This window comes from Schistocerca americana, chromosome 5, assembly GCF_021461395.2.
Source record: "Schistocerca americana isolate TAMUIC-IGC-003095 chromosome 5, iqSchAmer2.1, whole genome shotgun sequence".
In the NCBI taxonomy this organism is placed as follows: Eukaryota; Metazoa; Arthropoda; class Insecta; order Orthoptera; family Acrididae; genus Schistocerca; species Schistocerca americana.
Window position 1 is genome coordinate 38,420,175 of NC_060123.1, and position 23,422 is coordinate 38,443,596.

The 23,422-nt window shown below is 43.0% G+C and overlaps 1 protein-coding gene across 1 annotated transcript in view; it reads right to left on the reverse strand.

Moving 5' to 3' along the window:
• LOC124616687 overlaps window positions 1-23,422 on the reverse strand; it is a 207,646-nt gene that overhangs the window by 90,470 nt on the left and 93,754 nt on the right. The window contains exon 2 of the mRNA XM_047145022.1: window positions 10,610-10,794. Within this exon, the coding sequence (XP_047000978.1) occupies window positions 10,610-10,633 (24 nt within the window). The 5' untranslated portion in view covers window positions 10,634-10,794. The remainder of the gene's footprint in view (window positions 1-10,609; window positions 10,795-23,422) is intronic.

Below are 23,422 nucleotides of genomic sequence, written 5' to 3' on the forward strand. Positions count from 1 at the left end.
CTTCGATTCATTGGTAGGATAATGGAGACAAGCAGTTAGTATACAAATGGGACTGCTTACAAAACACTCGTGCAGTCCAGTGAACTGAGTGGGACTGTTACAAAGGAGCACTGACAGAGGGTATTGAATGTATTCAAGGAAGTCAACACCAATGGCAATAGGTTTATTTGACTGTTTATTTCACTTCAAGGAGAGCTTCGTGAAGACGCTGAAAAACCTGAAGAGATATACGCTTCAGGATAGACGCCAACTATTCCGCGAAAGCCCATTACAAAAATTAAGGTACCAGCATTAAGTGAAGAATCCAGACATACACTTCAGCGTCCGACGAATCGCTCCTACTGAGACCGCGAAGACAAGATTAGACTTGTCTACCGCACGAACCATTATATGGGAAGGCAGCTGGTGTGATATTACGCAACTGTCATCAGTGTTACCGTTACAGAAAAGGGAAAATTGTGGCGAACAGACGGTAGTACGAAGTAGCAAAACACAGTATCAGCTGTTACCGATTTCAAAGTAAGGCGAGGAAAATATCTTTATTTTTTTCACGACTATTTTTTTAATGCATAGTTGTGAAGAGTGACCGCAGACAGCCAGGTGAGGGGAGCCTGACTCCCGAAACACGCGGCTATGGATTACATGCATCGCATTGTGTGTTGTATGCTACATAACGACAACGAACACTGAACAGTTTTTTCATTCCTTTCTAAAAAACGAGGTGAATGGTAATAACTAGCGTTTCTGGTGCTATACCTACCCAATGAAAAATTAATACGATACAGCGCGGAAAGTATTATTTGATTCTTTTTTCGTGACGTTCTCAGTTATTTTCGAAACAATTGTATTTGTGGCTCCTTAGCTGACAAAATATTTTTCTGGAAATGTCAGTTCCGCACGTACATTTTATTGTTTTCATTTAGTGGCTTAGTAGCCAAGAAAACAGAATGCGAGGTAAGAGACACTAGCACCACTAGGAGATGGGATGCGAGTGAACTGGAGGTAATAAGTGAAACTAATCGAAAAAGGCAGCTACCAGTGTCGAACCCACAGCCTCTGCCGTCGCTAGCCTGACTAGAGACCGCTCCTCTGACATTTTAGTCCAAGCTTAGGCGAACAGAACTCTGTAGCATCTTCTAGAAGGAATGAATCTGGAACAGATCCTTGACCAATGACCTTATGCCTTAACAAGTCATTCATCTTCCTGTACACATAAATACAAACAGCGGTATTTATAATCGGAGGTGTGAGGTGTTTACATCTGTATTCTGCAAACTATTGCGAAGTGATGGCGGAGAGTACTTCCCACTCCACCACGCGATATCACTATTTCGGTTCTATTCGCGTATGGAGCGCGAGAAGAAAGATTGCTGAAATGCTTATGTGCGCGCTGTCATTTAGTTTTGTCTTTGAGGTCCCTAAGTGAGCGATCCGTGGGTGGTTGTGGTACCTTACTACATTATTACTGCTTCTTGAAACTTTCTGTAAGAGGTAGACAAATGAAAACGAGATAGATGGGAAAAACTAAGTAAACTGTTTATTATATCAAAAATAAGCGCCATAACTGTTGATACACTATGTGATCAAAAGTATCCGGACACCTGGCTGAAAATGACTTACAAGTTAGTGGCGCCCTCCATTGTTAATGCTGGAATTCAATACGGTGTTGGCCCACCCTTAGCCTTGATGACAGCTTCCATTCTCGCAGGCATACGTTGAATCACGTGCTGGGAGGGTTCTTGGGGAATGACAGCCTATTCTTCACGGAGTGCGGCACTGAGGAGAGGTATCGATGTCGGTCCGTGAGGCCAGGCACGAACTCTGCGTTCTAAAAACATCCCCAAGGTGTTCTATAGGATTCAATTCAGGAGCATGTGCAGGTCAGTCAATTACACGGATGTTATTTTCGTATAACCACTCCGCCACAGGCCGTGCATTATGAACACGTGTTCGACCGTGTTGAAAGATGCAGCGGCCATCACCGAATCGCTCTTCAACAGTGCGAAGCAAGAAGGTCCTTAAAACATCCATTTAGGCCTGTGCTGTGATAGTGCCACGCGAAACAAAAAGGGTTGCAAGCCCCTTCCATGAAAAACACGACCACACCATAACACCACCGCCTCCGAATTTTACTGTTGCCACTACACACACTGGCAAATGACGTTCACCGGGCATTCGCCATACCCACACCCTGCCATCGGAACGCCACATTGTGTACCATGATTCGTCGCTCCACACAACATTTTTCCACTGTTCAATCGTCCAATGTTTGGCGTTTACCGGCTTGATGTGTGACTTACGAGCAGGCGCTCGACCATGAAATCCAAGTTTTCTCACCTCCCGCCTAACTGTCATAATACTTGCAGTGGATCCTGATGCAGTTTGTAATTCCTGTGTGATGGTCTGGATAGATGTCTGCCTATTACACATTACGATCCTCTTCAACTGTCGGCGGCTTCTGTCAGTCAGCAGACGAGGTCGGCCTGTACCGTTTTGTGCTGTACGAGTCCCTTCACGTTTCCACATCACTATCACATCGGAAACAGTGGACCTTAGGATGTTTAGGAGCGTGGAAATCTCGCGTACAGACCTATGACTCAAGTGACTCCCAATCACCTGACCACGTCGAAGTCCGTCAATTCTGCTCTCTCACGATGATGACTACTGAGGTCGCTGATATGGAGTATCTGGGAGTAGGTAGTAGCACAATCCACCTGATATGAAAAACGTATGTTTTTGGGGGTGTCCGGATTCTTTTGATCATATAGTGTACACTTATCCCGCAGTGAGACAAGACGGTCAATGCCCTCAAGAAAAAATGTTTGTGGTTGCCTACGGAACCATGACTGACAGCCGTGTACCTCTTCGTCCGAAGAAAATCGACAGCCACGGATGCCTTTCTTCAAGGTTTCAAACATATGGAAATCGCATGGAGGGAGATCGGGACGGTATGAAGAATATTTTTGGTCCAAGGATTTTCCAGGAATGCTTTTGAGGTCCAGGAAAGCTTTTGCAGCGTTGTCGAAGCAGCCTTGGCAAAAGGCAGGCGGACATTATCCTACAACAGAATGATGACGCCATTTAACATTCCTCTGCGTATGTGTTTGATGGACTTCAGTTATTGCGAAGTTGAAAGGTTGCCTTCTGAATAATTAGTAGAATATGCCCCAAACGTTTAATTAAGGATAAATTTTCTCTGTGTCAATAAATCTGTTAAGTAAGGAGAAAGGGTCATGATTTAATATAGGGGATGTATTTTTGTGCTATTCCGATAAAAAAAATGTTCCAGAGAAGTGTTTATATATTGCTTTGTAAAGTAAGTTGAAGGCGGTCGCCGTCATTTGTTTTGGACTATACAGGGTGTTACAAAAAGGTACGGCCAAACTTTCAGGAAACATTCCTCACACACAAAGAAAGAAAATATGTTATGTGGACATGTGTCCGGAAACGCTTACCTTCCATGTTAGAGCTCATTTTATTACTTCTCTTCAAATCACATTAATCATGGAATGGAAACACACAGCAACAGAACGAACCAGCGAGACTTCAAACACTTTGTTACAGGAAATGTTCAAAATGTCCTCCGTTAGCGAGGATACATGAATCCACCCTCCGTCGCATGGAATCCCTGATGCGCTGATGCAGCCCTGGACAATGGCGTATTGTATCACAGCCGTCCACAATACGAGCACGAAGAGTCTCTACATTTGGTACCGGGTTTGCGTAGACAGGAGCTTTCAAATGCACCCATAAATGAAAGTCAAGAGGGTTGAGGTCAGGAGTGCCTGGAGGCCATGGAATTGGTCCGCCTCTACCAATCCATCGGTCACCGAATCTGTTGTTGAGAAGCGTACGAACACTTAGACCTAAATGTGCAGGAGCTCCATCGTGCGTGAACCACATGTTGTGTCGTACTTGTAAAGGCACATGTTCTAGCAGCACAGGTAGAGTATCCCGTATGAAATCATGATAACGTGCTCGATTGAGCGTAGGTGGAAGAAGATGGGGCCCAACCAAGACATTACCAACAATGCCTGCCCAAACGTCCACATAAAATCTGTGTTGATGATGTGATTGCACAATTGCGTACGGATTCTCGTCAGCCCACACATGTTGATTGTGAAAATTTACAATTTGATCACGTTGGAATGAAGCCTCATCCGTAATGAGAACATTTGCACTGAAATGAGGATTGACACATTGTTGGATGAACCATTCGCAGAAGTGTACCCGTGGAGGCCAATCAGCTGCTGATAGTGCCTGCACACGCTGTACATGGTACGGAAACAACTGGTTCTCCCGTAGCACTTTCCAAACAGTGACGTGGTCAACGTTACCTTGTACAGCAGCAACTTCTCTTACGCTGACAGGGTTATCGTCAACTGCACGAAGAACTGCCTCATCCATTGCAGGTGTCCTCGTCGTTCTAGGTCTTCCCGAGTCGCGAGTCATAGGCTGGAATGCTCCGTGCTCCCTAAGACGCCGATCAATTGCTTCGAACGTCTTCCTGTCGGGACACCTCCGTTCTGGAAATCTGTCTCGATACAAACGTACCGCGCCACGGCTATTGCCCCGTGCTAGTCCATACATCAAATGGGCATCTACCAACTCCGCATTTGTAAACATTGCACTGACTGCAAAACCACGTTCGTGATGAACACTAACCTGTTGATGCTACGTACTGATGTGCTTGATGCTAGTACTATAGAGCAATGAGTCGCATGTCAACACAAGCACCGACGTCAACATTACCTTCCTTCAATTGGGCCAACTGGCGGTGAATCGAGGAAGTACAGTACATACTGACGAAACTAAAATGAGCTCTAACATGGAAATTAAGCGTTTCCGGACACATGTCCACATAACATCTTTTCTTTATTTTGTGTGAGGAATGTTTCCTGAAAGTTTGGCCGTACCTTTTTGTAACACCCTGTATAAAAGCAGGAGCTGTGAGCTCTCTCTGCCCCCCCCCCCTCTCTCTCTCTCTCTCTCTCTCTCTCTCTCTCTCTCTATATATATATATATATATATATATATATATATATATATAGTTTGTTATGCTTCATTTTAGAACCTTTTCAGGCTGCAGCGAAAGAGAGTTGCCGACGAATTGTTTTGTGGCCACAGCCGAACGCTACCAGTGTTCGATCGGCATTTACTTTATAAAACTTTTATTTCAGCGTCCCTGAGTGAGGTCTCTTTTACCGATCTTTTCTATCAGCATCCGGGCAAGGTAATTACGCGAAGTACGTAATTTTGAGATCGGTCACTGGCCCCTAAACAAACCGGTCGGTCAACGGTCTCGTCGCGCTGATGGGAATCTGATGCTGAATGACGGAATGAAAATTCATTTCTAAGCAAGTAAAAATCTTCTTTGTACCATTTTACCATTTCAGAAGCTCTACCACCAGCAGACGTCATAAATAAAGCCGGCCGCTATGGTCGAGCGGTTCTAGGCGCTTCAGTCTGGAATAGCGCTGCTGCTACTGTCGCAAGTTGGAATCCTGCCTCGGGCATGGCTGTGTGTGATGTCCTTAGGTTAGTGAGGTTTAAGTAGTTCTAAGTTCTAGGGGATTGATGACCTCAGATGTTAAGTCACATAGTGCTCAGAGCCATTTGAACCATTTTTTTTATAAATAAGTTTTATAATACTATTTTTTAAATACCAGTAATAGTAGAAAGTGCACGTACCGTTGTGCGTTAACTGTAGCGGTATGTTCCAGAAAGTCAATGAGCAGCGGGCCCTTGCAGTCTAAGTTAAATGTCGTTATGATTTTCCCGGAGCAGGCGTGCATGGTTTTGGACTTTTACGATGGGGTTTAATCAATGTGCTTCCATTGTTGGCTCTGAAGGATGCTCTCCGGCTCAATATGATGATATCGTGTCCCACATCCCGCGACAATACGAGACAGGTAACAATGTTCTTCATGGTGATGCTGTTCCAGGTGCTGTAGTGATGTCTACATTCTCTTCAACTTTTGCCCCTCTGTCAGACTGTGGGAACCCACCGCGCGCAGATTTTCCGGAACTTCAGGTACTCTGTCACGATGGCGTGAGCGGTACCGCGACTATTGCCCAACATGAGGCGAATGTCCTCCGCCGTCAGCCGTCGGTCATTTCTGCCGGCAGCAGCCACAGCAGCGATTGCAGAAAGGCTGTTCATACGATGCGCCTGCCTTGCCTGACTGCCGACACCTGACACGGAAGTGGCCGCGCCGTTTAGGGCGCCATGTCACGGATTGCGCGGCCCCTCCCGCCTGAGGTTCGAGTCCTCCCTCGGGCATATATATAAGATTAAACATTATAATTCAAGCAACGTATGGATCAGAGTGCCTAACATTGAATAAGAAAGGTGAATTAAGAGAACTAGAAAAAAGAGAGCGAAAAATACTAAGAAAAATTCTAGGTCTGAGAAAAACAAGGAAAATAGGTGGATTAAAAGGAGAAATGAAGACCTGTACAAAAATGCAGAAAAGATCACAGATACAATGAGGAAGAGACGGCTAAAATTTTATGGACATTTAAAAAGAATGGAAGAAACACGGATTGCAAAGAAAATTTTTAATTACGTTAGTAAGCTGAAAAAAACTGTGGCGGATGAGCAGAGACGAGGAGTTGGCGAGAAAATGAAGAGGTACTGGGAAGAACGGAAGAAAAAGAAACACCATAAGTCTTACGTTGTATGCGGTCCATAGCTGGCCAAATTCGTAATATATATATATATATATATATATATATATATATATATATGTGTGTGTGTGTGTGTGTGTGTGTGTGTGTGTATTTAGCGTTCCTTTGAGTAGTGTGTAAGTCTACGGACTGATGACGGCAGCAGTTTGGTCCCTTAGGAATTCACACACAATTGACACTTTCATTGATACTCAACCTTCTCGGAATCGTCTATCCCACGCAAATACACGAGCCCTGTGTTCGCCATACTCGACACACATTGGGGCAACAATTTCACTTCTTGACACGCGTTCCTCTATCAAAACCCGCGCTATACTTCGCTGTTGTTCTTTTCCGGCCCCCGTAATGAAGTCTGAATCATGCACGACTCGCTGACCTCACTTCGAGCCCGTTTCACACTGGGACACTGCTGATGGTCACCAGTGACGGTCACCGGTAATTGTGACGAACACTACTGGATAACGGGTGCCCGACACCGCATGTATCGCCAACTGATTAATTAGTGAAATGGACTCGAACGAGGAGGAGGAGAATGAAGACAAAACGTTCCTTACACTTACTCCACTGCTACGAAGTCGGCTGGAGAAAATAATGTTTTATACTCTATGTCGTACTGAGACAAGATGAGAAGAAGTTTTTTAAGTACTTTCGAATGTCGAAAACTTCATTTGATCAACTGCTACGAGAAGTTAAAGAAGAAATCACAGGAATGGACAATAGTATTTAAGGCGATAAGACGCACACATAATTTTGTTATGAAAATTTTGAAATATAAGTATTTTTTTTTAGATTTATTCTTCAATCGCCCTGTAGGGGTGAGTTCATTGTTTCCACGCTCGTCCATTTTGTGCCGTCTTATCGCATCAATACTGCGTAAAGATACACTCAATACTGCTAAGTGCAAAAGAAAAGGGGTGAGGGATGCAAATCTGCTTGAAGGTTACTGTCCTCCTAGCCTTTACAGGCGTAGCAACTAAATTTCGCTACTCTTTTATGGTCCGAAAAATAAAGTGGTCTATTAAATTTGAAAGACAACATACAACTTACCAATTTTGTTATTTTTTCATCCCTACTCTTCTCATTGAAATCAGGCACAAGCTTCGTTATAATTTCTTGCCAAGCATTCGTTTTCACCACTTTGCTGCTATAGTAATCGATTTTGACATCCCAAATAGCAGGACGACTTTCTGCTCCACTTATAAAGTCTTCCGTGTTAATCAAATCTAAACTCATGCCTACAATGTTTACAGTATAATGGTTCAAATGGCTCTGAGCACTATGGGACTTAACAGCTATGGTCATCAGTCCGCTAGAACTTAGAACTACTTCAACCTAACTAACCTAAGGACAGCACACAACACCCAGTCATCACGAGGCAGAGAAAATCCCTGACCCCGCCGGGAATCGACCCGGGAACCCGGGCGTGTACAGTATAATGGACAATGAATGTTTCGCGTCACTGCCTGAAAAACGACTGCCGTCTGTTGGCAAATCTGCAGCGCTGTGTCTGTGATCTGTGTCCCAGTGCGAACACTCCAATTCAATCCAACGCATCTCCGGCGGTGACTGCTGTGAACACAGAGACGGTGTCCGTCACATGTGGCGAGGGTGAGTCACTGCTGGGTCTCAGTGGCTCGGTGAGCTGGTGTAGTGTCCCGGTGTGAATGCTTCAACTGGCTCTGAGCACTATGCGACTTAACTTCTGAGGTCATCAGTCGCCTAGAACTTAGAACTACTTAAACCTAACTAACCTAAGCACACCACACACATCCATGCCCGAGGCAGGATTCGAACCTGCGACCTTAGCGGTCGCTAGGTTCCAGACTGAAGCGCCTAGAACCGCTCGGCCACTCCGGCCGGCGAATGCTTCAGTTCAAACGAATGTATCTCTGTCGGTGACCGTCGCTGGTGACCGTCAGCAGTGTCCCAGTGTGAAACGGGCCTAAAAGATAAATTGTACAGCGGTAGAAGTTCGCGCTGTTCCTTCCTGATCCCACCTACCTCAGTTACCAACGTCAGCGCCATGCTTGTTATATGGTCTGTCGTTTTCATTTGACTGCCCCTTACACGAAGGCTATCACGGCATACCTGGTGTGTGTGTTTATTCTTACCCGGCGCCTCCACCAGAATGTCACGTAGAGGAAGGTGGAAGTAGATGAATGACGAACTTCACTGAACGAAGGTTTATTCAGCACTTGCACGTACAAGAGAGCAGAGCGAACAGCCTCCGGCCAGAACCAACACCGACTCAAAGGAAGGCCTCGGCGCTTGTTCGTGACGTCACGTCAGCTAGGCACGGCGAACGCCAGGTCTGTTGCAGGCATACTCATAATGGTGGTGTCTTTCTCTCTGACGCAGCAAAATGTGAAACTATTGGCGGTAGTTGATCAACACACATTGTTCTGAGAGATTTCTGCAATCAATTAATTGTGCAATTCATTACACTTCTTAACAAATAGTATATTCCTAAACTTAAATTTCCACCTGTTTTAAGGATTGACATACAAAAACAACTTCATGGTCCAGCAGCAACAGAATTCGTGCTTCTCTACCTTATTTGTAAATCTGAGGAAGTTACGTTTGTACTGGGTTGCTTTTACAAGAAACTGTGAACATACTGGTGCTCTTGTTTAGGTATCTTGGTTGACTATGGGGCGAGGAGCACTGAATGTCAATGAAATATCTTGCGATTGTACACGTTGGGGGTGGGGGTGGGGGACAGAAGAAGAGGCAAAAGAGAGATACCTGTTTTATCAAATAAAATTTTTCTATCTTATAAAGTTTCTCCTTTCAGTTGCAAGAGGGAAATATTTATCTTTTCTAATGTGCGTGTTTAAAAAAGTTTAAGCTCAGCACTGTTTGCGATGTATGAAGCTATTTTGTTTCCTGTTTAGAATTCCTTTCGTTGAAAACGACTGTAATCTAATGACTGGCAACAGTTGGATATTTACACATGTAAATTAGTTCACATGTCCATTGACGATATCAAACATAATAAATAAATAAAACAAACGAGTTCATTGTAAGGGAGTTGGGGTAAGTTTCGATAGCAAAATGGATCAAGTAAATATAGTTACTTGAATGTAAAATTTCCGAAGCTTGCATTGGGGCAAAGCATCTTCTCATATTGATCTACGTTTGTTTCGACAGGATGCAGTAATACAGAACTATGATCTTCATTTGTAACTTTACGATAGTAAGAAAATCTTTCATCTAAATAAAACTGCAGAATCCGAAACAATACCAAATATTTTGTCCAAAAATAAGAGATTTATTGTGATAAGCACGCCCAGGCGCTTCTGCCTGCAACAGCAGACCTGGCGTTCGCCGTGTCTAGCTCACGTGACGTCACCAACAAGCGCCGAGGCCTTCCTTTGAGTCGGTGTTGCCAGAACACATACTGTGTACAGGGTGAGTCGCGTAAGACGTAACACCCCCTTTATTCCGGGGGCGATTGCACGTATCGGCATGCCGTTTTCGGCGAATCATAGCGGACTATGGGGCACATACGTTGGTACATGCACAATAATCACAAGGTTTATATTGACCGAGATAATGAGGCAAGTACATGTTTTTTAAATGGGACGCTGTACTTTTTTTTACCATCATTCGAACGCTCTGGAAAAGACGCGTATAGTGATGTAACGCATGTTTCTATTGTGATTCGAAGTTTGCTTAAAAGAGGGCGGATGAGGATTTACCTACGTAGCGTAGGCAGTGCATGCTGCATAGAGCGCGGCAACTCGGCCTGTGGGTCGCGCGAGGCGTGTTTACAGTCTGCAGCCGCTTCCCACCGCCTCGACCTTCAGTCGTACAATATTTCCCAGAGTCTTTTAAGCAAAGTTTGAATCACAATAGCAACATGCGTTACATCACACAGCAACACAGCAGGAGTGAGACTGATGACAATCTGACTTACCTCTTGAACGGTGGCGGGCGACATGGCGACGGTCTGCCATTCACCGCCCTGGGAGGACAGCTCAGTGACGAGGGCGCCGCCACATCATGGTCAGAGCCCCAGGCGAAAGCCGCAGCGCCCGGCATGGCACAGCCACCGACCCGAACGGCCCCTCCCTGTCGCGCACCAGCACGACAGCCCGGAACCTGTGGACAGGGGTCACGTCACGCTCTGGCTTAGAGAGTAAAATCAAATTTCCTGACGGGTAAAAACGAAATGGGTTTGACTGTGTTTCAGTCGTGGAGTTATATTTAAAAAAAAAAAAAAAAAAAAAAAGACGATACTGATTACGTAAGTTATTAATAATTACTTTTTTCAGTCACTTGCTTTAATGCGTGACACTATGCGGTAGAGGCTACAGAATCCTCATATGCTCCACCAAGTACGCACATGCTTTGTGCTTTCTACCGTACATCGACGACCCTAAAAACGAGACATAGGGGCCTATACATAACAAACGCTGGATATAGGCCTGTGCTGAAAATGTCTCCTACAAGTTGTAGATATATCACGCAACAGACCAGAACCATTACTCACTTCGAAACCGATAAATGAATCAATTGACAGAATGACACAGCAGCAACTACATAAGGGCTACTACAATGATGTACACACTATTAATGTTATCATTATCATTATCATCATTATTATTATCGTGACCAGACACAAAGCATTAACACCCTGAAGTCTTTCAGTTTCTGTCAGCGTGGAAGTAAAGAGTTTAACAGTCAAGTGATTTAAAAACAGGATGGAGCACACATTTTAACTCGGTTGATTTGAAATGGGGTTGTAAGTGAAGTAGCTGTCGCTAGGGAGAGCAGCAGTGCAGAGGAAGCATGTTTTGTGACAAGTGTCCACCCACACAGTGGATAATCAGCATTCTTATCCGAGAAGGATATGTAGTGGCAGTCCCGATGCACTGGGAACTGCTACATTATTCATTGTAAAAAATGGCTCTGAGCACTGTGGGACTTAACATCTGAGGTCATCAGTCCCCTAGAAGTTAGAACTACTTAAACCTAACTAACCTAAGGACATCACACACATCCACGTCCGAGGCAGGATTCAAACCTGCGACCGTAGCGGTCGCGCGGCTCCAGACTGAAGCGCCTAGAACCGCTCGGCCACAGCGGCCGGCATTCATTGAAAAAACACGCACACAAGTGCGCGCGCTCTGAAAAGAAATGTGCCGTTCAAGAGTTATAGATGTGGAAATAGATGTCTGATTACGATAACAGTTAAAATAAAAACACGGGACTGAATGGATTGGGAACATAATTTATGATCTGTAGTGACTGAGAAACACTCAAATATGATAGAGCTCGTTAGACACAATCAGTACCAATCGTATTACTGAATCGCTAGTCGGTGGCTTAATATAACACAAAAACTAACTACAATTCATCTTTCGTCATTTTAGAAATAATAGAGCTTAAAGAAAATTCTATTTCGTTCTAAAGTTTATTAGCCGCTGAAGAGTGTGATGGGGCGGAAGGAGGGAGAGGGGGGGGGGGGGGAGGGATTTCTATTCAGTAAAAATATTTCATTTTTACCTTGCTTGTAGCGTTATATGTCAGCTTCATGGCGAAGCGCCCATCATCTCTCTAATGGTCATACTTATTGTGGTATACACATTTTAGTAAGACGCTACGCAAAAATCGTAAAGTTTGCAATCAAAAATAGGGGGCACTATGATCTTCCGTTTCGTGCATATTAATAATGTATTGTTGCGTATGAAATTTAGCTAACATATTAAATTTTTTTTTAGACTCGGGAGGGGTTCTCTTATCTGTCTCCGATCTAGGGGGTCTCTATCTGTCACCGATCTCGAGAAAATGGATCCTATGCAGCATGCTTATTCCCGATCTAGCGCCCGCCTGAATGAAATATTCACAACAACCCTCGTATCTCCTAAACCGATCGAGACATCGAAACGAGATTTTGGCGAATGATAGCACACAAGGAGGAGATTATTTTCGCAATTCGTAAACACACGGAACTTTCTTACCTATGGCAATATATGAGTAATTACACTTCATTTTTAATGCTTTTCACTCCAGTGACTGTAATTTTTAAGAGTTATCGACAGCAAGTGAAACAAGAGTTCCCTAGTACGAAAATAAACAGGAACTTTCTTCTCTTATGTTACTGCAAACCGACACTATGAGGTTTTTTGTAAGCTATTGAGCAGTCTGATTGCCAGTTACTTGTATAACGAGGCACTCTGTTTATGAATTCTGTCGCAATAGCTGTTGTGAGATGAGTTTGTGCAAGTTACACTGTATTTTGACAAAGGACGTATAGTTAAACATGTCAACAAGAGAAATGTGGCAGTTACTCATAAATGGCGATGCTTCTTCAAATGAGAAAAAGTTAACAGTTCACACAAAAATAAATTGCCAGTTGTGTTGGAATTTTGGTAGAATCCCCGTAACCCATCGTAGTTTTAACACTGAACGGCTGGAATGGAAACTTACCAAAGGACTTTATTCCTTTTCTTGATCTGAGCAAATGGTTCAAATGGCACTGAGCACTATGGGACTTAACATCGGTGGTCATCAGTCCCCTAGAACTTAGAACTACTTAAACCTAACTAACCTAAGGACATCACACACATCCATGCCCGAGGCAGGATTCGAACCTGCGACCGTAGCAGTCGCGCGGTTCCGGACGGAGCGCTTAGAACCGCTAGACCACCGCGGCCGGCTTGATCTGAGCAGTATTAAAATAATGACGAGCGTTCTTTCAGGCGGAATGATAGGCACATGCCAGATGCCGGTTACTGACCTACGGCTTGCCAAACTGACAATGTGTGATTCCCCAATAAAATAGTTGTTATTGAGAAAAATAAACTATTGATCGGTCGCACCACACAATGGTTAGAGTATTGTCAGCAGCGTGGAATAATGCGCGCAACAGGAATGCGGAAGCTAGCCATGTGTGCCTTGTGATTTGGAGTTCGAAAAACATTGTCATGAAAGTAGATCTGCCTTTGTCAGCAGTACAGTGATAGCATTAGTGATTCTGAACAAAAACCGTGATGTGGACATTTGCCCTATTCCGAATGGTTTCCGAGATAAAACAATTTTAATGTGCCGGCCGTTGTGACCGAGTGGTTCTAGGCGCTTCAGTCCTGAACCACGCTGCTACTACGGTCGCAGGTTCGAATCCTGCCTCGGGCATGGATGTGTGTGATGTCCTTAGGTTAATTAGGTTTAAGTAGTTCTAAGTTCGATTTAAGAACCAGGTTTTAAACTGTAAGACATTTCCAGGGGCAGATGTGGATTCTGACCACAATATATTGGTTATGAACTGCAGATTGAAACTGAAGAAACTGCAAAAAGGTGGGAATTTAAGGAGATGGGACCTGGATAAACTGAAAGAACCAGAGGTTGTACAGAGTTTGAGGGAGAGCATAAGGGAACAATTGACAGGAATGGGGGAAAGAAATACAGTAGAAGAAGAATGGGTAGCTCTGAGGGATGAAGTAGTGAAGGCAGCAGAGGATCAAGTAGGTAAAAAGACGAGGGCTAATAGAAATCCTTGGGTAACAGAAGAAATATTGAATTTAATTGATGAAAGGAGAAAATATAAAAATTCAGTAAATGAAACAGGCAAAAAGGAATACAAACGTCTCAAAAATTAGATCGACAGGAAGTGCAAAATGGCTAAGCAGGGATGGCTAGAGGACAAATGTAAGGATGTAGAGGCTTGTCTCACTAGTGGTAAGATAGACACTGCCTACAGGAAAATTAAAAAGACCTTTGGAGAGAAGAGAACCACTTGTATGAATATCAAGAGCTCAGATGGAAACCCAGTTCTAAGCAAAGAAGGGAAGGCAGAAAGGTGGAAGGAGTATATAGAGGGTTTATACAAGGGCGATGTACTTGAGGCCAATATTATGGAAATGGAAGAGGATGTAGATGAAGATGAAATGGGAGATAAGATACTGCGTGAAGAGTTTGACAGAGCACTGAAAAACCTAAGTCGAAACAAGGCCCCGGGAGTAGACAACGTGTAACCTCCCCCTCACTTACCGACCTTAATGACAGTGAAAAATGAAACCGCGTGTACCTAATGGGAGTTTTGGAAAAGCAATCGTCACCGAAGTTAACCTGTCGGTAAAGAGGGAGGAAAGGGTTACATCTAAATGAAAGGAAAAGTGCTAATGAAACTGGTGGAAATTAATTTTGAAAAGGGGTAAAGTTAATAAAGAAGGTAAAATGTGCAGCCGTTACGTTAACAATTAACTAGCGGTAATTAGGTATTTGAGATTTGGGGGAAATCACGGTCGCCAGTCCTAAGGACAATTACTATAGTAACTGAAAAAGAAAGGTTATTACACATATAATTAACACTAGAAGCGTGGCAACTGAAGGTTGACATGTGTAGTGTGAAAACTGAAAGTTTGTCAGAAGTAATAAATTTCGCTACACTCTGACTTAATTTAGCAAAAGAATTAATAAAACCGGAAAATCGAAAGTTAATTTAGTGACTGAAGTTAATAGTGAGCTTTCTTTCTGAAGCACATCGAAATCCAGTAAAATACGGTTAGTCTTGGACTACCTCAACAATCATTTCAAAAGCTACTTGAATCTACGCAATTTAGAAATAAGAGAATTAACTTTGAACTTGAATTAAATGATTCTGAACAATTAACAATAGTAAAATGTAGTACGTACCAAGCTGAGCTGCAGTCACAGGTAAGCTAAAATACGGTAACAAAGCTCGCACTCTTAATTCGTGCTTGTGTAATCTGAGACTTTAACTGAACTTTGAAATTAAAGCAGTGAAATGGAATTATGCTGGCGTTTGAATTTCAACGACACTCGGGTTCATTTCGGAAAAGGAAGGGACCCTGCTTGGCAATGCAATTGGGACAATGAGCAACAAAGGTTCATGCTAAGTTGCTGTAATTTTGCGAGGCAAATGGAACAAGATTAAAAGCTGAGGTCTGCCATACAGTTCTAAAACTTTACGTGCTTCCAGTCTTCCTTGTTGGTTGATTGAAGGTTCGAAGCCGTCGATCGAGGAGGTGGCGACAGTCACTCATTGTCGGCCGTCGCTGTTGCAGAAGCTGGATGTTGGCGGGCCTTCTTCTCGACACGGTCACCAGACGAAACGGGCTCTTGATGTGCGCTAGTTAATGTTTCCCGTCCGCGACACCATGTCAGAAACTATCATCGCAAGTCGAGCGCAATTACATGCTGCCAAACCCCGAAAGCGCGGCAACTCGCGGGAGCGTCACACAACACACCTGCTCCACTCGCTACTCCCGCCACACTCCCACTGTTCTGCCCCACGCGGCAGAGACCACACTACCAAAGATCCTACACACTTTGAGTCTTCACACGACCCATCGATGTAATCGTTCGATAGCAGTTTTCCCTAGGCAAGACCCAGCGTAAAAATACAAATAATATTTACGAAACAAACCAATTATACATCGACATAAGTGCATAAATATATATATATATATACAAACAGTGAAACAATTACAATATACAAAGAGACAGAAATGTCATATCTTGAGGTAACAAAACAAGGAAAAAAATAATAGTACAATAGATGGAAATAGGAGGATATGCATTTCCGGCGTTACACGTGCCCCACATTGTCTGAGGATGTTCGTGTAACGTAAACAGACTCAGAAAATGTCCCAAAAAAGAAACAGCGGAAATGCATATGCTCAAAACATCAAAAAAATTTAGCATTCGTCTAATTAACCATAAACCAATTTGGAGACAATAATAATTGAGTGGAGAAACTCCTAATCTTATTCCACTCTGTCATCTTGCACAAAATAAAACAGGTTGACAACATATCAAAATTCATAGAAAACATAGAAAACGGTTTAGCTATTCCAAAATCATTAAAATTCGTAACACTATAAGAAATGGAATACTATTTGCAAAATTGATCAGAGTACATGGTCATAAAAAACAGGTATATCAAAATACGCAAACTAATAGTTAATTACATAGAATACACATATTTATGTAACCTTTTCATAATTAATATTCTCGTCATGTCCAATTAACGCTAAACAAGAAAATAATATACAGCAGATAAAATAAAACATAAATATTGACAGCAGAATCCTTTCACATCAGCTGTCCGGGAAGAAAAGCAACTCCACATTCCGTACTCGCGAGTACAAAGGATGCCGACAGCGGCACAAGAGCCAACAGCGGCACAAGAGCCGACAGCGGCTCGCATTGCCAGTATTGTTGCGCCCGCGTGTGCGGCACGCTTGATCTCACTCGCCCTTATGACGGCGTCTCCAGAACGTCCGTTTCACTGAATTCTTTAGGAAAAACTCACTCCCGAGTAATCTCAAGGAGTCCCTTAAACACTGTCACAGTGGATAACTCAACACTGTCCATCATCACACGCATGTACTAGCCTGAAACTTAAAACACCGTCTAAGTGCATCGGCAATGACTAGTAAAACACATATTCATGAAATCTTACAGCTAGTTACAAAATCATATTTACATTGCTTAATCTACTGTGACTCAGCTGAAAACTTAAACTAGCAGCTTGGATTTTTAAATTGATTAATATTCAGTAACTCTTAAATCATTTAATCAACATAAATTACTTATTAATTACAACTTCTTTAATGACCTCTAGGTCAGGCAAAAGCATCGCCACATGGCACATCCTTAAATCTTACACTCTATATCTACATACTGTGCAAATTACCCTATCTGTGGTACTAATCAATCCTTGGTTGGTACAATTTCAAGTCTACAATATTCCGTAAGCATTTGTGTGAGGTATACCAATGACTTTATATGGTCCTTTATAAAGAAACTTAAATTTAGAGATTTCATGGTCTATCTCGCTCGATTTCTCATGAGCTTTTACAAGTACTAAGTCTCCGATTGCAAACTTAGCAAAACGCGCTTTAGCGTCATGACGACGTATGCGAGCATCAGCTTTTAGCTTCGTTACTTCTCGCAAACGATCTTTTTTCACACCAATACTAATGTCAATCCGTGGAGGGAATTTGATTATCACTTCCACTAAACTTTTACTTCTGTCACCCAACAGGATTTCCTCTGGAGAAAATCCCGTAGATTCATGTCTCAAGGTGTTCATAATTCTCTTAAATTCTGCTTCATATTTGCCCCATGCCCTATGGTTGTGATGGCAGTAGGTACGGGAAAGTCGGCCTCGTCTTTGTTCGTGTGTTACGTTTGACACACCTTCTACAATACTTTCCAATTCACTTTCTACATTATTGTCAATGCCGAGATTCTTCACATTACAGTAGTTCAGATTCATACCTACGTCAATACCATCCGGCCAGTTAACAATGTGTATAGGCTGGTATTGCCTATGCACACCGTCTCCTGCCTCGTCAAAACTAACTACTATTGCTTTATCTTGGGACGTACATGTCAACGTTTTGCTTTCGCAGTTAATCACTGCACGGTACTTTAATAGCCAATCTAACCCGATAATTACTTCCGTAGTTAAGTCTGGCACGACGACAAACTCTTGTTCAAATCGTGCCCCACATATCTCGAAGTTGACAAAAATCTGTTTTATGACCGGTTTACTGGCCTTCCCAGTAGCACTGATAATTTTCACTCCTGTTACTGGCATAACTACGATGCCAGGTCTGTCTTTCAGTAACTCAAATATTTTCCCAGATACAGCACTCAATTCCGCACCGGTGTCAATCAACACGTTTAGTTGTAGGTCGTGCATATTAACAGACACTACTATCTGTCTACACTTGTCCTCGACTGTTTCTTTATTTTCCCACAGTAAATCCTCGTCTATATCCCGGTCATTCCAGAAAAAACCATCCGGCTTTGATCCCAAATCCGGTTTATCTGGCGGCTTTTTCAGCCTCTGTTCACATACAGTTTTAATTTCAACACGTTTGTCCTGAGGCTTAGTCTCTAGCTTCGCCTCCAATACCGAAACCTTTTCCTGTAACTCGTCAACTAGTGAGTGTTGCTTTGCTATCAATTCACTAATTGTCACCTTCGTTGATTCCACTTTGGTCAGATTGATCTCATCTGCCAATCTACCTGGAGGAATGTGCCCAGTAGCATCTGAAATTACTTCCTCTGGATCTGCGCAACCCACACTGCTATCGTCTGACTGTATAATGTCAGCTCTAACCTCATACACGCTGTAATCTATGTGCTTTTCTACCAATCGTGTCCGGCTATCACTAAAATTTTCGTAATCTTTCTCCTTAATACTCTCGCAATGTTTAAACTGGAGGTTTGCGTCGGATGGGTCGGCTACTTCTACCACTATAACTTTCGGTAAAGTCTGCCGGTTAGGGCCAGAACTTTCCGTTACTACTTCAACATCTAACTCCTGCGGGACGAAACACGACGAATCTTGCTCGTGCTCCCCATTAACATCAACTATTTCTGGTAAAGTCTGCCGGTTAGGGCCAGAACTTTCCATCACTTCACAAATACTATCTTCCTGTGGGACGAGACGCGGCAAATCCTGCCCGCGCTCCCTATAAACACTCCTCCCGTACAGGCCCCTATAATCTCTTAGTTCGTCGTATAAGCGACCGAACTGCCTTAACCAGACCTCATCCCTCTCTGCATCCCCTCGCTCGATGACGGACGTTTTATCCGACATCTGATCTTCTCTCAACAATTGCGAATCATTCTTAAACTCAATCTCCAGTTCCGCTGTGGGTATTACAGCTGCCACTTTATAATCGATTTCCGGAACACTACTTAAATTGTTCTCACTGACAGTGAATGTATTTTCTGCTGCCATGTATACAGCTGATTTACTACTTGTGGGCGCACTCCTTTCTCCTAACACTGGCACACTCTCCCGCCGTTGATTATTCCATACGGAATTTTCATAACGACGACACCTGGGTTTTCTCCTGTTATTGGGCCGCCAAAATTTCTCCACGCCCGGTCGGCCCCTCACCGGCGCGGCTAATGGTTTCCCTGTCTCGTCCCAGCAGATACGCTCCCCGGATACTGCTGAGGCGGCTGGTCACACCCTCTGGCGTTATTACTATTCTGCGCAGCCCGTATCACGTTTGTATGATACTGGTTTCCGTCATTCCTGTTATTATTTGCATTGTACCGATTGTTATTACGGTCCGAACCATTATTGTTATTGCTGCCATGGTTGCGGTATGCATTATTCCCGTGGTTATCGTTGTTGTGGTTGCTGTGGTACCCGTTGTTGTTACCACGGCCTCTGCCACTGTCGCGATTATTGCACCAATTGTCCTCGTCCTCCACTCTTTCCAGGAAATCATTTATTGTCCTGTAATTGCTTCCTACGTAGCGTTTTGTATCATCTGGAAGCTTTTTGTAGAGTTCCCAGACTATTTCGGATTCCGTGCGGCGATCACGCAAATATTCCAACTTGCGGATCCAGCCCTCACAAAACTCCCTCATCGAACCGCGCGAATTCGCATCGAAAGGCCTCGATACGACAAATTCGCGCCAGACACTTTGCTGCTTTTGCTCTGACCAGTATTCAGCCAGAAACAAATTTTTAAACTCGTCAAAAGTCAGGTTCGTAATGTTGAGGTTTAAGCCCCAACGCTTGGCATCACCAGCCAGAACATCAATAACCGCATTAATTTTTCTCTCATTAGTCCATGATCTGGGTAAAACTCTTTCACAATTTTTAATGAAATCCGTCGCGTGTATACCGCCTTTTTTCAAGGGGTCGAACCGCTCCTCTTTCGTCAACAATTCCGAACTATGTGCACAGATTGGCACATAGCTCTGTTTTTCGTCAAGTTTCTTTTCTAATTCCGACACTCTCGTAATTACTTGGCAAGTGGTTGTCGCAAGCGTTTCCACTTCCCTCTTTTTCTCTTCGCAGGTATTAGCCTGCTCCCTCACTTTAGTGTCTACTTCGGACACTAAAGCCTTTAAAGTTTCCACCTTCTGTTGATCCTCTTTTTTCACTAATTGAATTTGTTCCGTCACCTTATTCTCGATGATCGGAGCAATTGCTTCTCCTACACTTTTCTCGATTCTGCTAATTTCGGAATCAAAACGAGTATTTATGCTCGCAATTTCCGCCTGAACGCCTATCATTTCCTGTTTAAGATTACCGATTTCGGTATTAATTACAACAATATCTTCTTTGATTTTATCAACTTTTGTATTAACAACTCCAACATTGTTGTTAACAACATTAATAGCTTTGTTCTGATTGTCTAGCTTTCGTTCAATTTTTTCAGACTGAGCTTCTTGCTTGGCAGACAGAGCTATAATTTCTGCCGATTGACTCTTGATTTCATTAATCAAAGCATTCAATAAATCAGTTAAATTCCCGGAGACTACCGGTTTTACTTCCGTAGCTGGTTCCTCTATACATGTTCCCCCGTATTCATCATCAAGGGGTACAGATTTGATTTTCGCTTCCGATTCCGAAACATTTTCTAAAGTTTGGAATTCCATTTCTGCTCTTTGTTGCGTTTCGGCGGTCGCGTCTTTCATGCTAGCCGCCTGTCCCTGAACAATGGGAACCGCCGTGCGCGTTTCCCACTGTTCGACCGATTGTTCCGTATCCAAGTCTACCAAATTTTGGTAATTGTTGCCTTCACTCATTTTAATAATTTTCAATATAAATGACAAATCTCAAATATAATTAGGATGTCTCCCACGACTTAATCTCGCTGACGTATCGACCATTTCGTAACCAGTACTTCGTTACGAGATTTGCACAATGCAAAATTCGTGTCCAGAACAACCTCAAAATTGAAGATTGTCCTGTCACCAGGTCGCCACGTGTAACCTCCCCCTCACTTACCGACCTTAATGACAGTGAAAAATGAAACCGCGTGTACCTAATGGGAGTTTTGGAAAAGCAATCGTCACCGAAGTTAACCTGTCGGTAAAGAGGGAGGAAAGGGTTACATCTAAATGAAAGGAAAAGTGCTAATGAAACTGGTGGAAATTAATTTTGAAAAGGGGTAAAGTTAATAAAGAAGGTAAAATGTGCAGCCGTTACGTTAACAATTAACTAGCGGTAATTAGGTATTTGAGATTTGGGGGAAATCACGGTCGCCAGTCCTAAGGACAATTACTATAGTAACTGAAAAAGAAAGGTTATTACACATATAATTAACACTAGAAGCGTGGCAACTGAAGGTTGACATGTGTAGTGTGAAAACTGAAAGTTTGTCAGAAGTAATAAATTTCGCTACACTCTGACTTAATTTAGCAAAAGAATTAATAAAACCGGAAAATCGAAAGTTAATTTAGTGACTGAAGTTAATAGTGAGCTTTCTTTCTGAAGCACATCGAAATCCAGTAAAATACGGTTAGTCTTGGACTACCTCAACAATCATTTCAAAAGCTACTTGAATCTACGCAATTTAGAAATAAGAGAATTAACTTTGAACTTGAATTAAATGATTCTGAACAATTAACAATAGTAAAATGTAGTACGTACCAAGCTGAGCTGCAGTCACAGGTAAGCTAAAATACGGTAACAAAGCTCGCACTCTTAATTCGTGCTTGTGTAATCTGAGACTTTAACTGAACTTTGAAATTAAAGCAGTGAAATGGAATTATGCTGGCGTTTGAATTTCAACGACACTCGGGTTCATTTCGGAAAAGGAAGGGACCCTGCTTGGCAATGCAATTGGGACAATGAGCAACAAAGGTTCATGCTAAGTTGCTGTAATTTTGCGAGGCAAATGGAACAAGATTAAAAGCTGAGGTCTGCCATACAGTTCTAAAACTTTACGTGCTTCCAGTCTTCCTTGTTGGTTGATTGAAGGTTCGAAGCCGTCGATCGAGGAGGTGGCGACAGTCACTCATTGTCGGCCGTCGCTGTTGCAGAAGCTGGATGTTGGCGGGCCTTCTTCTCGACACGGTCACCAGACGAAACGGGCTCTTGATGTGCGCTAGTTAATGTTTCCCGTCCGCGACACCATGTCAGAAACTATCATCGCAAGTCGAGCGCAATTACATGCTGCCAAACCCCGAAAGCGCGGCAACTCGCGGGAGCGTCACACAACACACCTGCTCCACTCGCTACTCCCGCCACACTCCCACTGTTCTGCCCCACGCGGCAGAGACCACACTACCAAAGATCCTACACACTTTGAGTCTTCACACGACCCATCGATGTAATCGTTCGATAGCAGTTTTCCCTAGGCAAGACCCAGCGTAAAAATACAAATAATATTTACGAAACAAACCAATTATACATCGACATAAGTGCATAAATATATATATATACAAACAGTGAAACAATTACAATATATAAAGAGACAGAAATGTCATATCTTGAGGTAACAAAACAAGGAAAAAAATAATAGTACAATAGATGGAAATAGGAGGATATGCATTTCCGGCGTTACAAACATTCCATTAGAACTACTGATGGCCTTGGGAGAGCCAGTCATGACAAAACTCTACCATCTGGTGAGCAAGATGTATGAGACAGGCGAAATACCCTCAGACTTCAAGAAGAATATAATAATTCCAATCCCAAAGAAAGCAGGTGTTGACAGATGTGAAAATTACCGAACTATCAGCTTAATAAGTCACAGCTGCAAAATACTATCGCGAATTCTTTACAGACGAATGGAAAAACTAGTAGAAGCGGACCTCGGGGAAGATCAGTTTGGATTCCGTAGAAATGTTGGAACACGTGAGGCAATACTAACCTTACGACTTATCTTAGAAGAAAGATTAAGAAAAGGCAAACCTACGTTTCTAGCATTTGTAGACTTAGAGAAATCTTTTGACAACGTTAACTGGAATACTCTCTTTCAAATTCTGA